This window comes from Ochotona princeps, chromosome 8, assembly GCF_030435755.1.
Source record: "Ochotona princeps isolate mOchPri1 chromosome 8, mOchPri1.hap1, whole genome shotgun sequence".
NCBI lineage: Eukaryota > Metazoa > Chordata > Mammalia > Lagomorpha > Ochotonidae > Ochotona > Ochotona princeps.
Genome location: NC_080839.1, coordinates 25,750,474 through 25,765,293, shown reverse-complemented (window position 1 = coordinate 25,765,293; position 14,820 = coordinate 25,750,474). Strand labels below are relative to the sequence as shown.

The window sequence follows — 14,820 nt, the reverse complement described above, 5'->3', positions numbered from 1 at the left end:
CCAAACAGGTACAATGGCCGGGGCTAGACCAATCTGAAGCCAGGAGCTTCTTCCAGGTCTCCCACGTGGGTGAAGGGTCCCAAGGATTTGGGCCGTCCTCCACTGCTTTCCCAGGCCACAAGCAGGGAGCTGGATGGGAAGTGGGGCAGCTGGGACACAAATCGGTGCCCATAAGGGATCCCACCACTGCAGGTGGAAGATTAGTAAACACCACCACCTGATTGGTCCCCAATCTTGTATTCTTCTATTTTTTTCTCTGTATCTAAAATATGTTCCCTGTAAACAACACATGTAACTGTCTTCAAACAGCATAGTTTAGTCCATTTACACTTAATCTGATAACTAAGGTAGGATTTATTTCTGCCATTTTGCACTTTTCTGTCTAGTGACCTTTGTTCTACTAACGTCATTACTACCTTTTTTTTTAATTATTAAATTGGTATTTACTGGAATGCCATTTTTTAAAAAGATTTATTTATTTTTTTGGAAAGTCAGACATACAGAGAGAAAGCAGATACAGAGAGAAAGATCTTCCATCTGCTGATTCACTCCCCAAGTGGTCGAAACGGCCAGAGCTGAGCCGATCTGAAGTTGGGAGCCAGGAGCTTCTTCTGGGTCTCCCAGGCACATGCAGGGTCCAAAGGCTTTGGGCCATCCTCCACTGCTTTCCCAGGCCACAAGCAGGGAGCTGGATGGGAAGTGGAGCAGCTGGCATGTGACCCTATATAGGGTCCTGCGTGTGCAAAGCAAGGACTTCAGCCAGCTACCACATCGGGCCCTTTCTGGAGGGCCATTTTAAGTCCCTTGTTTCTTTACATATATTTTAAGTTGTTTTCTTATTGGTTACCCAGGCAACTACAACCAGCATTTTAAAATATTCCACTTTGGTTTAATTATTAACATAATTTCCACAGTATACAAACCTTTGCTCTAATATGCCTCCATTCACTCCCTATTCCTTCATGGCATTATTTATACATTATATATACACCAACATAATTTTATAAATAATTCATTTAGGTAGTTGTTTTTTAAAGAATAATCATAATAATTAAACTTAACCAGAACTTACCTCTTAGTGTTGCTGATGGGAGTAGATGAACTCCTACATGCAGACATGTAGAACACCCTGAACCAGGATCCACAGGCTTCAGACAGTGTGTAGCATGAGGAAGGGTGTGAAATGAGGGACAGAAGTACGCTGCATGGCTTCAACAAGTGACTGCAATTTTGTTTTCCAATTTTATAAAAATAATATGCACTTGAATAGAAACAGAAAACTAGACGGCAGCAGCAAGTAATAACAATGAATATCTTCCAAAACAATAAGTGGCCTTTATTTTCTCTCTGTACCATTCTGTGCTTTAAAAATGTACACAATGAATATATATTAAATTTATAATTCAGAAAGGAAAATCAGTACTGCCTTTATGTTGAAAAATTCTGTTACTATCTCTGATATTTCATAAAACATCTTTTGTTGACATTCTACAAATGATACCGTCCAATAATGTCCCAAGATTTTCTTCTTGTGAGGATAGTTTATATATCTGTAAAGATGAAAGTCATATTATGACTTGCTGATATGTTCATACACTATGCTCATTATATAGACATGTTAAGTGAAATTACTTACTTATTCATTATGTAAATGTTGCAAATTACAAACATGATTAAAATATCTAAACTCGATAGCAACTGATGACTTAAATTTAATACTTCCTTTAAACTGAAATTATAAACATAAAAAAATTCTCTGGACATACAAACCAAATCTGCATCAATTTTAAAAGCATCCATCTAGACATTAATGTTATTCTGTAGTTATTTATTTTACCTCATTAAGGCACGACGCAAGCTTGATACTTAAAGGTATCTCTTTAATTTTTTAAAATTTTATCATTTTATTTTAAAAAGTAGACAGGGTTGGGAGTGGAAGGGGTCTGCACGGGAAGCATCTTCTCTCTCCAAATGCCTGTAAGAGCTCACGCTAGGCCAGGATGGAGCCAAGAACCCAGATCTCAGTCTGAGTCTCCCACATGCATTGCAGGGATCCGAGCAGTTGAGTCATCAGCCTCTGCCTCCCCAGGTGCATCCTAGCAGGAAGCTGAACTAGAAGAGGAGCCGGAAAGTACATCCAGGACCTCTGATACTGCATGCAGGCATCCCAAGCATGCTTTAACCATTGTACCAAATATCTACTAAGTTTCTGATTTTATTTTACATAAACCTACATCTCCTAAAAGCATGAACATTTTTTAAAAGTTCCAAGAATACCCCAAATAGGAGCACTGCTGATTAACAAACAGCAATGGAAACATTCCTTGTCTGTCACACTCTGTATAATAATAGAGTTCTACAAACCTTTTTGACTTCTGGAATATTCGTTATTTCAGGAAGATCTTCCAGAGAAACCTGCTGACCATCTACTTGTGATATTAGGTATTCTTGATGTATTTGTTTTTCTCCCTCCTCAATGTAAACAATGAGAATTGATGTATCATTTGCTGAGATGCCAAATTTTTTCAAAGCTTCTGAAATCTAGAAAAATAAAATAAAATTCCACCAGATCATGAATCAGTATTTCCTGTATCTGAAACATCTCCTGATGTGCCTTCCTCCTTGGTCATGGTTGCTCTTTTTCACATTTGAACAGTTCTATTGGCTTGGCTTCCCCATCACCTGTCCCTTTCCACCAGCCACTGCTATGTTGTTTCTATAAAACACTCCATGCTCATAGCTGACATGGTTTCTGAGGAATCAAGCCCAGCTTCCTTGGCACTTCACATAAACACCCAACCTCCAGGCTCCCAAGTCACCTTTGAGCCATGCGCTCCTGCCTTCTTGCTGTTCAGGACTACTTGGAGATGCTGTCAGATTATGTTTGTTTTGCCATCCTCTGTCTGATCACCCCCTCCTCACAGCTTGCCTGCTGATTGGGGTGCTTCAGGATCCAGTCTGGATGCCCCTCTCCACTGTACCCTTACTTTAGGGTGAATGGCTTCTTTCCACACACCTGGATCAACTCCATAGCCCCTTATGTCTCTGGTTGCAGGTCACCTTAACTACTGTCTCATTTGTCTACCTTTCCTCAAGAATATACTTGCATTGGGCCCGGCGGCGTGGTCTAGCGGCTAAAGTCCTCACCTTGAAAGCCCCGGGATCCCATATGGGCGCCGGTTCTAATCCCAGCAGCTCCACTTCCCATCCAGCTCCCTGCTTGTGGCCTGGGAAAGCAGTCGAGGACGGCCCAATGCATTGGGACCCTGCACCCGCGTGGGAGACCCGGAAGAGGTTCCAGGTTCCCGGCATCGGATCGGCGCGCATCGGCCCGTTGCGGCTCACTTGGGGAGTGAATCATCGGACGGAAGATCTTCCTCTCTGTCTCTCCTCCTCTGTGTATATCTGGCTGTAATAAAATGAATAAATCTAAAAAAAAAAAAAAAAAAAGAATATACTTGCATTTCCTGTCCCTGGGAATGGAACAGGAACAAGTTCCATGTTTCTTGAATAGTTTCCTGAATTACTTCAAATAGCCTCAAATAATTAATTTGGTAAATTTTATTTCAGGTTGCAGAGGAACTGTATTACCAAGCTGTGGCCATTGCATTTTATAAATGCTGTAATTAATCATGTCACAGACTTCCTAATTTTTCTCTTGATGCTATTAATGCTTGGCTGCATTATTAATAGCAGCAATAATAGCAAGACTTCATCACCATAATCTCACTCATTTTTGCATATGTTACATGTGGATGACGTAGTTTGATAGCTTATGGAGAAACCATTATTGCATTTCAAGCCACAAACTCTTCCTATGTAGTAGGTGTGTGAGTAGCCACATGTTATGGTTCTGCTTTACACGCCAGTAATATGGCGTAACTAGGCAGGAGTTAGAAACACGTGACCTGGAACTTTTACTAGCCCTGCAGCTTCACTCCTCACCTGTCAAGCTATTAGACTGACATTACCAGGATGCACTTGTGTCTCATCATGGTCCACATGGAATGGGATGTTCCATAAAATTTACAGAAACCTCACACTAACCAAACCCAATTGGTTTATTTATTTATTTATTTTTAAAGATTTATTTATTTTTATTACAAAGTCAGATATACAGAGAGGAGGAGAGACAGAGAGGAAGATCTTTCATCCGATGATTCACTCCCCAAGTGAGCCGCAACGGCTGGTGCTGTGCCGATCCGAAGCCGGGAACCAGGAACCTCTTCTGGGTCTCCCACGTGGATGCAGGGTCCCAATGTATTGGGCCGTCCTCAACTGCTTTCCCAGGCCACAAGCAGGGAGCTGGATGGGAAGTGGAGCTGCTGGGATTAGAACCAGCGCCCATATGGAATCCCGGTGCGTTCAAGGCGAGGACTTTTAGCCGCTAGGCCACACCACCGGGCCCCAATTGGTTTATTTAATTACGGCACCACACCTACCACGAGAAAGAGCCTGGTAAGGGAGGAGCCTTCTTTACCCCTTGATCGTTATCTGGCTTTCTCTGTCTCTCTCTTTCTTAGATTTATTTTATTTTTATTGGAAACTCAGATATACAGAGAGGAAGTGACCGCAATGTCCAGAGCTGAGCTGATCTGAAGCTAGAAGCCAGGAGTTTCTTCCTGTTTCCCACATGGGTGCAGGGTCCTAAGGCTTTGGGTCATCCTCAACTACTTTTCCAGGCCACAAGTAGAGAGGTGGATGGGAAGTACAGCAGCCGAAACACGAACTGGAACCCATGTGGGATCCTGCACATGCAAGGAAAGGACTTTGGCCACCAGGCTACAGCGGTAGGCCCATGAGACATATTTGTATGTGTGGGACAGACCATGTTCACCACATTTAAGTAAAACTCTTCCTCACTTGTGTATCACATTATGCCTCTACTTTGAAGTCTCAAATCTAGGGGGTGAGGACCTAGAGGGAAGATAAAGATGCTGAGGCCCAAAAAAGAATCATGGTGGTGGAATAAGGTAAGAATACATTTAAACAGATGGAGAAACATTAGCCAGTAAGAAGCAGAGAGGGCATATTCCAGGAAACAGGAGAGGACAGAACAACAGCAAAGGGGTACCTGGAGACTGACACAGAAAAGCAGCAAACGCAACAGTGTGGTGTTGCAGTGACTAATACCCCAGCGGTATTCAGCAAGCAGCGATCTAAATGGCAGTGGCAGCTGGAACTCCACCAGCAACAAGGAAAATAATAACAACTGTGGCATTGTACAGGTCAAAACAGGTCTGTGTGGCCCTCAGACCTAACAGCCAACAGGTTCTAGCAAGATCACTATCCACAAACTAGCTACATAGGACATCTAGCGGCTCCATAATCCTGTAACCTGCTCAAACCTGAACTGGGAGAAAGGTTATAGACAATGGTGCAGCCTCAGAACAGTATCACAGGAGGAGCAGACTGGTGAGCCAAGAGCTGGGCCTACAGAGACCAAGGTGGAAATCTAACTAAGAACCCAGACCTGGAATTCGCTGGAGAGTGTGGCATAAGTGACTGCAAACAAAGAGCCGTGTACCAACTGCAATAAGTAAAACTGAACTGTAGACCTGTGGATTACACAGCTTAGAAACCTGCCCCAAGGAGAAGAATCTGATAACCAGAAGCACAATGACAAAGAGCCAAAGAAGAGACAGAGACAGAACGAATATTACTGAAGACTCCCCTACAAAGGAACAAAACCCTTTGCCAACCTCAGAGATAACTGAGGAAGACATCGAAAAAAAATGGAGGATACAGAATTCAAAACACTTGTTATAAACCTTCTTATCAACAATGAGAAGCACATGATACAGGAGTAGAAGCAACTTAAGGAATATGTCACACAGGAAATGAATCAAATGAAAGCTGATAGATCAGAAATGAAGACCACAACAGAGCAAATTAAAAGTATAGTGGAGAGTTTCCAAAATAGAATGAAGCAAGCAGAAGAAAGAATCTAAGAATTGGAAGATATTTCCTGCCACCAGGGGAAAACAAACAAAAGGCTGGAAGCAGAGCTGATCAGGCCAAAAAAAAGTATTCAAGAATTGAAAGACACTATTAAGAGGCCAAATATAAGAGTTATGGAAGTCCCAGAAGGTGCAGAAAGAGAAGCTGGGATTAAAAGTGTATTCAATGAAATAATAAAGGAAAATCTCCCTAATCTAGAGAAAGAATTGAGAAACAACATCCAGAAGGGGCACAGAACTTCCAACAGGGTTGAACAAAACCGATCTTCACCACGACACATGATCATCAAGTTCTCCTCAATGGAACATAAGGAAAGAATCCTTAAATCTGCACACACACACACAGAAATCAACTGACATATAAAGGAATGCCAATTAAACGCACAAGAGACCTCTCACAGGAAACTACAAGCCAGAAGAGAATGGAGCAACATATTCCAGATTCTAAAAGAAAAAAATTGTCAGCCCAGGACCACACAAAATTTTCCTTTGTCTTTGAAAATGAAATAAAATTCTTCCACAATAAAGAAAAGTTAAAAGAGTATGTCTCTTCCAAACCTGCCCTACAAATGATATTTAAAGATGTTCTCTTCACAGAGAAAAAGAATAGCGCCCACCAAAACCACAGGCAAATGAGAAGAACACCCCAGTAAAATATCAAGAGAAGACTAAATCAATGAACAAACCATTGTTAAAATGACAGGACCAAACTACCACCCATTCGTATTAAACCTGAATGCAAATGACTTAAGCTCATCAATCAAATGTCATAGATTAGTAGACTGGATTAAAAAAGCAAAACTCATGTATTTGTTGCCTGCAGGAGACACATTTTACCAACAAAGATCAGCGGAAACTGTATCTCATGTAGTTTTTCATGTTTTTGTTAGTTTCATCTCTTCAAAACACTTTCTTCTGATTAAATTATTCAATGACTCATAGATTATACAGTAGCATTATTTTCTTAAGAAGATTATTGGGCCTGGCACAGCAGCATAGTGGTTAAGGTACTCGCCTTGGATGTGCCAGCATCACATATGGGCACCGGTTCTAATCCCGGCTGCTCCACTTCCTATCCAGCTCCCTGCTTGTGGCCTGGGAAAGCAGTTGAGGATGGCTTGGAGCATTGGGACCCTGCATCCACATGGAAGACCTGGAGGGAGGTTTCTGGCCCCGGCATTGCATCGGCACGCATCGGCCCGTTGCGGCTCACTTGGGGAGTGAATCATTGGGTGCAGGATCTTGCTTTCAGTCTCTCCTCCTCTCTGTGTATCTGAATTCCAATAAAAATAAATAAATCTTAAAAAAAAAGATTCTTGATTTCCTTTTTCATTTCTTCAGTGACACATTAGTCATTCAGTAGCATGTTCTTTAACTTCATGGTGTTGTTAATTTCTTGTTTTTCTTCCTGTTGATTTAGTTTTATGGCTTTTCATTTAAGGGGATATATGGTAACTGTAATGGAGACTATCATACAGATGTGAGGATACAATGCAGTATGCATCTCTACTTCCAGACAAAGATGGACTCGCAATGAAACTGTTTACTATATACTGACAATAGGATGCTGGACTCTGCCACTGTCCATGCCTGCAATGATGCACATATGACTGTGTATGAAGAACTATACTATAGTAATAATATAGGGGAACTCGGTCAGCAGGGAAGGAATTGAGGAGCGGATGGCGGAAATCCCAGGGCCTATGGAATTGTATGATAAAATGATAATAATAATAATAAAAACATTTAAAATAAAAAAAAAAAGAAATATTTGGGCATGGGTCCGGCATGGTAGCCTAGCAGCTCAAGTCCCTGCCCTGCATACCAGGTATCCCACATGGGTGCCAGTTCCTATTCCGGCTGCTGCATTTCCCTTCCACCTCTCAGCTTGTGGCCTGGGAAAGCAGTTGAGGATGGCTCAAAGCCTTGGGACTCTGCACCTACACGGCAGACCCAGAGGAAGCTCCTGGTTCCTGGCTTCAAATCAGCTGAGCTCTAGCCGTTGCAGCTACTTGGGGAGTGAATCAGCAGATGGAAGACCTTTCTGTCCTTCACTCTGTAAATCTGACTTTCCAATAAAGATAAATCTTAAAAAATAAATAAATAAACAAATAAAAAGACTGAGGCCCATATGATCAGAAAGTGCCTGGTACACAAGAAAGACATGAGGTTCACAGGGAGAGCAAAACATGGACCTTCTAATCCATCTAATGGCCTTGTGTCACATCTCATCTGAGGTGTTCACCCAGTTTCTTAAAGAAAAGAAATACTTGCAGGATCTTCCCAATCCTGTTTGTTAAGATGGGAGGGTGATTGGCTAATTCTCCCCTTTCAAAGCAATGGTATCCCATAGGGGCACCGGATCATGTCCCAGCTGCTTCACATCCCTTTCAGCTCCCTGCCAATGGTTTGGGAAAGCAGTAGAGGATGGCTCAAACCCTTGGGACCCCTGCACCTACGTGCGAGATCCACAAGTAACTCCTGGCTCCTGGCTTCAGATCGATTAAGCTCTGGTGGTTGCAGTCAGTAGGGGAGTGAACGAGCAGATAGTAGATCTCTCTGTTTCTCCTCTCTGTAAATCTGCCTTTCCAATAAAAATAAATCTTTTTTTTTTTTTTTTTTAAGGGATAGACAAAACTTGCCACACTTTAACTTAGCTAAATTTCTGTGTCCTCACAGGCCAACTGACTGCCAGGCTGACTCACCTAGTAAGAGAGCTACTTCAACCTCATCTCTGCCCAGAGCTAGCTTCACGGTTATTCTGGTTTACTCCTAACACTGGTTTGCAGGAACCCAGGTGCCAACCCAACACAGGGATCCAGAGATGAATGGGACAAGGTCAAAGGAAACAGTAAATGCCACCTTACATTGTTATTTGGGGAAAGGTTGAAAATAACTTCTGTAGATAGCGTCCTTGTCTTCATTTTTCCCAGTTTGTAGAGGTGAACGGCTTTGTTCGCTGCCACAAGTATCTGGAATGGATCGACAATCTACCGGAGAGAACAGGGATTATCATGCAGGGATTCTGACACTGACCTCATCCCAGAGTCACACCAGTGCCAGGCTACTTTATTTCATCAGTATTTTTGTGGACTATATTTTCAAAATTACTATATCTGGAAGGCTGGGTAGGGCTTCTCCCTTTATCCCACACTCCCCCGCCCCTGAAACAGAAAGGAGAAACAGAAAATTTGGAAGCAAATACCACACCCACTTTTCCCTAACCCTTGACCCACCCCATTTTAATCAATTATGTTAACATCATCTAAAAATAAATAAATAAGCCCTATCATATCAAGAGTCTGGGCAATCATAAAAAAAGTACAGAACAGCAAACAAGTAGTAAGAATGCTTAAAATTACATTTACTGAGAGCTAACATTATCAGAAAGACACATTCTAAAACTTTTTAGCTGTATCCTCTTTAATCCTCAAAACTACCCAATGAAATTGATACTGCTATCACTTCTCGGCCTTTTGGCTAAGATCAAGCGAAATTGATACTATTCATATGCAGCAGCTGAGGAAACTGAGGTATGTAAGGACATGGTTCTGATTACCACTCTGCTGCCCAGGGAAACTGGCCAAGTTTTACCTGTTAGAGGCAGAAAATATGGGCACTCATTTGACAGGGTTTTTGGGAAGAGTGAGTCAGAATAACCACCGCCTTACCACAACCCCCGGAATGAAGTCAGTGCTAGCCAGGCTGCCTGGGACATGTTCAGAGCTGCAGTAAGGGGCAGGGCTGCGATACAGTCACAGCCAAGTGATCTGAACCACTGTTCCGGGATCCTACAGGTGTCATCCTCCTGGGAACCTGAATCTCACAGATAACAAGCTGGAGTCCGTGGCTCCTTTCCCGGGGTCAGTGAGACCACCTTTCCCATTGCCTAGGGCAAGACCTGGTGCTTCTGCTTGCATTCACGGTTGACTTTGGGACTGAATTTTAAGCCTGAGTTGGACACTGAAGTTTTACGTTAACCTGCGCCATCAAGAAAAAGAAAAGCAGCACTGTCTGAAACGCCTAGTCTGGTGCATTCCTTCTCCCACTCTGCACTTACCACTGCAGGGTTTATCAGTGAGCCTTCTATGGAGCCTTCCATGGCTTTGTTCCTCAAGTCTCCAGCATTTTTTACTTCTTTAAATAACAGAAGGGTCACCCTACATTCAGGAAACAGGTCCAGCTGATGTGTTAACTGCATGTCCTAGATAAGCAGGACTCCACTCACAAAACCTAAAAGAGCAACAGATTTCTTTTACTAATGTTGTAATTTACTTCCTAACAACCCAATATCTCTGCCAACAAATAAATAACAGCATTAATGACAGCATAGGATTATCAGGAAAAAAATCTATTCCCAAGGTACACTGCACAACCTTCCAAGTTGCTGTCTGCCTAAGCCTGCTGAGCTATTCCTAGTTCCCGTCTCCCCTGGAAGCAGGCCCAAGGAACCAACAGCCTCTGCCCAGCCAGCTGAGGCAGACTAGGGGAAGAGAGAGGGGCAGGAGGACTCTTTCGGTATAAATGAAACCTTCCTCTTCCAGTCTTGGTGACTCTCTGGTTCACCACTCTATTTTAGCAAGACCTGGACACAAATGTTAACAAACAAACAAAAGAATACAAAATTAGAGTATCACACATGACCCAAAAATTTACACTTGGCAGAGAGAAAGGGCAAAATTATTACAGAATCAATAATACATAGGCACTTCCTCAGATACAGGCATAAAAAGATAGTAACAGGATATAAACGAAGACATTTTACTTGCCTTTTTAAAAAATATATTTGTTACAATGCATATTTACTTATTTTTATTGGAAAGGCAGATACGCAGAGACACAGACAAAAAGATCTGTCTGCTGGCTTACACCTCAAGTGCCCACAAAGGCAAAGCTGAGCTAATCCAAAGCCAGGAGCCAGGAGCTTCTTCTGGGTCTCCCCTTTTATTAAGTCCCAAGGCTTTGGGCCATCCTCGACTGCTTTCCCAGGTCACAGGCAGAGAGAAGGACGGGATATGGGGCAGCCAAGACACAAACTGGCACAGGCAAGGCAAGCATTCAGCCACTAGGCTACTGTACCAGGCCCTGTTCTGTTTAAGACTTATTTGAAAAGCACAGTTACAGAGAAAGGAATCTTTCATGAATTAGTTCACTCTCCAAATGACAGCAATGGCCAGGGCTGGATCATGTTGAGGCCAGTAGCCAGGATTTTCTTCTGCATTTCCCATATGGGTGGTGATGCTTACCACAGCTACAGGAAGTGGGTGGACACCACAGTGACCTCAGCCAGAGCTCTGGCATGTCCTGAAGGCAGCCAAGGCCACTTACAGGCCAATGGTGGACAAGGCCAACATTCCTTGTCCTATCAGGACCCAAGCAGGGCTGATGCCGGCACTCATGTCAGAGGGGGTATAAAACCTTTGTCTCTGCTACCCACTTGTGGTCCTCTCTTCTCCGGTTCATTCCTCCACCACAGGGGCATAATAAAGGCCTGTTTGTACTTGGCTGGTATTTTCTTTCTCAGGTGGTCAGCAAAGATAACAGATGGCAGGAACCCAAGCACTTGAACCATCATCTGCTGCTTCTCTCCTAGGTCCATAGCAGGGAGCTGGATCAGAAGTGGAACAGACAGGACAAAAACTGGTGTCCATATGGGATTCCAGTGTTGTGTGCAGTGGCTTAACCTACTACACTAGAGTACTGACCCCAAAAAGACATTTTTGAAAGCATAAAAGAGTTTGAGGGACCAGTGTTGTGGCACATTAGGATAACCTGTCACCTGAGATGCTGACATCCCCTGTGGGCACTGGTTCAAGTACTGGCTGCTCGACCTCTAATACAGCTCCCTCCAAATGAGTCTAGGAAAGCAACAGAAACAGCCCAAGTATTTGGGCTCCTGCCAACCCAGGTGCGACTCAAATGGAGTTTGTGGCTCCTGGCTACAGGTTGACCCAACATGGGCTGATGCAGCCCCTTAGGGTGTGGGTCAGCAGATGGAAGAGCTCTCTCTGTAAGCATACCTTTCAGATAAATAAATGTTGTTAAAAAAAATTAGGGGGCCTGGCATGCTAGCCTAGTGGCTAAAGTCCTCGCCCAGGATCCCATATGGGTTGCAGTTCTAATCCCAGCTCCTGCACTTCCCATCCAGTTCCCTGTCTAGGGCCTGGGAAAGCAGTCAAGAATGGCCCAAAACCTTGAGACCCTGCACACACGTGGGAGACCAGGAAAAAGCTCCTGGCTCCTGGCTTTTGATCAGCTCACCTCCAGTTGTTATAGTTACCTGGGGAGTGAACCAGGAAGATCTTTCTATCTGTATACCTGCCTTTCCAATAAAAAAAAAAAAATCTTAAAAATTTTTGTTTAAAACATTGTTTACCTAGTTGACAGGGATGCAATCCCATGTGGGTCTCCAATTAGGGTGGGGAGGGTTAAGTTATGGAGGAAGGTGGGTAGGACAGTTTCAGTTTTTTTTGTGTGTGTCCACAGGAGGGGGAAAGGAAGTTACCTTTCCCTGTTGTCAAACATCAGCACCCAAGGATGGGGGCATGGTTGTGTGATGATCCCTTGGAGACTCCAATGTGGGGAGAGTGTTCTGAGATGTCATTGGCTTTGTTGCACCAGGTTGAGAAAATATTTCCAAGGTCTACTAACCAACCCCATTTCAGTGTGCATCTACAGATCCAGGAACATGTGGCATCCTGTTCTACCTTCTGTCCTCCAGTGAGGCACCTGACATCGTTCACTGGCCCAGGTAACCTGGCCATCACATTCCCTGTGTGCATGTGCACATGCTGACCACTGCACAGGCATCAGCTACTGAGGAGGCCCAGCCCCAATACAAGCACTCCAGATCAGACCACATATATTCTCAGTGTTTGAGTCTAACCATCTAGTCAGACAGTTCAAGAAACTTTGCCTGGGGTGACCTTAGACTTGACTCTTGCAGGGTAAGGTTTGGTCTGTCAGCTGTACCAACACACACAGTGGTGGACGCAGCTGCCTGGTCAGTTCTGCTCCCAGCCCCATCTCTCACAGGAACTGATGTGTGCTGTGGCTGGTGCCAGCCTAGCCTGCCACAGCCCAGGTCCTCATACACACAAGGAGGTGCTGCCACCTAGTTGGGGGCAATCTCCAGTAACCCCCACCATGCCTGTCCCCAGTCCCAGTTTTTGCGTGTATTAGAATGTGCTGCATCCCATTGGGCTCTCATGCCCACCCATGGATGCTGTAGCTTACTTATCCCAGTCCAAACTGCCCTGGCTCTTTTTTATTTATGTATTTACTTATTATTGGAAATGCAAATTTACCAAGAGAAGAGACAGAGAGGATTGTCTATCCAGTGATTTAAGCCCCATGTGGCCACAATAGCCAAAGCTGAGCCGATCCAAGGCCAGGAGCCAGGAGCTTCTTCTGGGTCTCCTATGTGGGTGCCAGGTCTCAAGCCTTTGGGCCATCCTCAACTGCTTTCCCAGGCCACAGGCAGGGAACTGGTTGGGAAGTGGAGCAGCCAGGACAGAAACTGGCACCCGCGTGGGATCCTGAAGCGTGTGAGGACTTTAGCTACTAGGCTACCGTGACGGGTCCCTCAACCCTGTCTCATATGCTCATCAGCGGGAACAGCAGCCTAGCAGCTTGAGTCAGTATAATGATGCTATGCTTTGGATTTGGTTTGTTGTTCTCCAAAGCACATGTTAAAGGCTTGGACCTCAAAGTCTAATGTTAAAGGACAAAGACAGAAGCTTTATCTGATTATGGCTTGAGAGGCAGGGTCTTTCAGAAGTGATGAGACTGGATGAGGGTGTTCGGTGGAGCACTCAGACTTTATGTACTCATTTTGCACACAAAAAGAATACATAAAATTAGGAAGGAAAAAAAAATCTTAAGACCAGAAAAATACTTGGAAAACGTTCTTTAAGGCTGGCTGGGTCTCCGAACTCTGAGAGCAGAGAGAAACCACTTAAGGACGCAAGCAGAATGTGGCACTATGCTACCAGCACTGGCAAGGGCAGGCTGACCTGTCCTCTCAAATCGCACGCGTAATTCCTCAGGTTCTGGGTTGCTGCTCAGTTAACACTCTTGTGGCCCTTTCATGCACTCCTCTCCGGAACGCACTGCTGCCAACTCCCAAAGGCCTCCTGGAATCCACCCCCACTGTCCTGTCCGAACTCGCTGTGCGGAAGGAAGCCCCAAGTCAGAGAGGGGTCTGGCCGCCCCGCTGCCCCCTCTGGGGAGGGACGGCTCGGCCCGCCAGCACCTCCTCTCCGCCCTAGGTCCCTTCCTCGCCGCCCGGTGACGTGCGCTCGGCGCTGGGTCACAGTCTACCGTGGGAAGCACAGCTCCCCACCCCGCGACACTAAGGGGCCGCCCCGCTTCAGCACCCTTCCCCACCTCAGCGCCCTCCCCAGCCCCGGCGCCCTCCCCCGCCTCAGCACCTTCCCCACCTCAGAGCCCTCCCCCGCCTCAGCACCTTCCCCACCTCAGAGCCCTCCCCCGCCTCAGCACCTTCCCCACCTCAGCACCTTCCCCACCTCAGAGCCCTCCCCCGCCTCAGCACCTTCCCCACCTCAGAGCCCTCCCCCGCATCAGCACCTTCCCCACCTCAGAGCCCTCCCCCGCCTCAGCACCTTCCCCACCTCAGAGCCCTCCCCCGCCTCAGCACCTTCCCCACCTCAGAGCCCTCCCCCGCCTCAGCACCTTCCCCACCTCAGCACAGCGCCTCCCCCCGCCCCAGCGCCCTCCCCCGTCGCCCCGTTCACCAGCTCCTAGGCTCAACTCACCCGCGCTCGCTAGTCCGGCCCCGAAGACCTCTCCCTGGGAAACAAATGCCGCCACTTCCGGAAATGCCGACCAATCCCCGGTC

At 45.3% G+C, this 14,820-nt stretch overlaps 1 protein-coding gene across 1 annotated transcript; it reads right to left on the bottom strand.

Annotated features, from left to right (window-relative positions):
- Positions 1-1,219: 1,219 nt before the first annotated feature.
- TPRKB (TP53RK binding protein) lies at positions 1,220-14,797 on the bottom strand. Its single transcript, XM_004590667.3, has 5 exons — positions 14,738-14,797; positions 10,021-10,193; positions 8,828-8,950; positions 2,365-2,541; positions 1,220-1,550 (listed from the first exon to the last, which is right to left on the bottom strand). Exons 2-5 carry the CDS (start codon positions 10,159-10,161, stop codon positions 1,464-1,466), a joined length of 528 nt encoding a protein of 175 aa, XP_004590724.2. The 5' UTR covers positions 10,162-10,193; positions 14,738-14,797; the 3' UTR covers positions 1,220-1,463.
- Between the last annotated feature and the right edge of the window lie 23 nt (positions 14,798-14,820).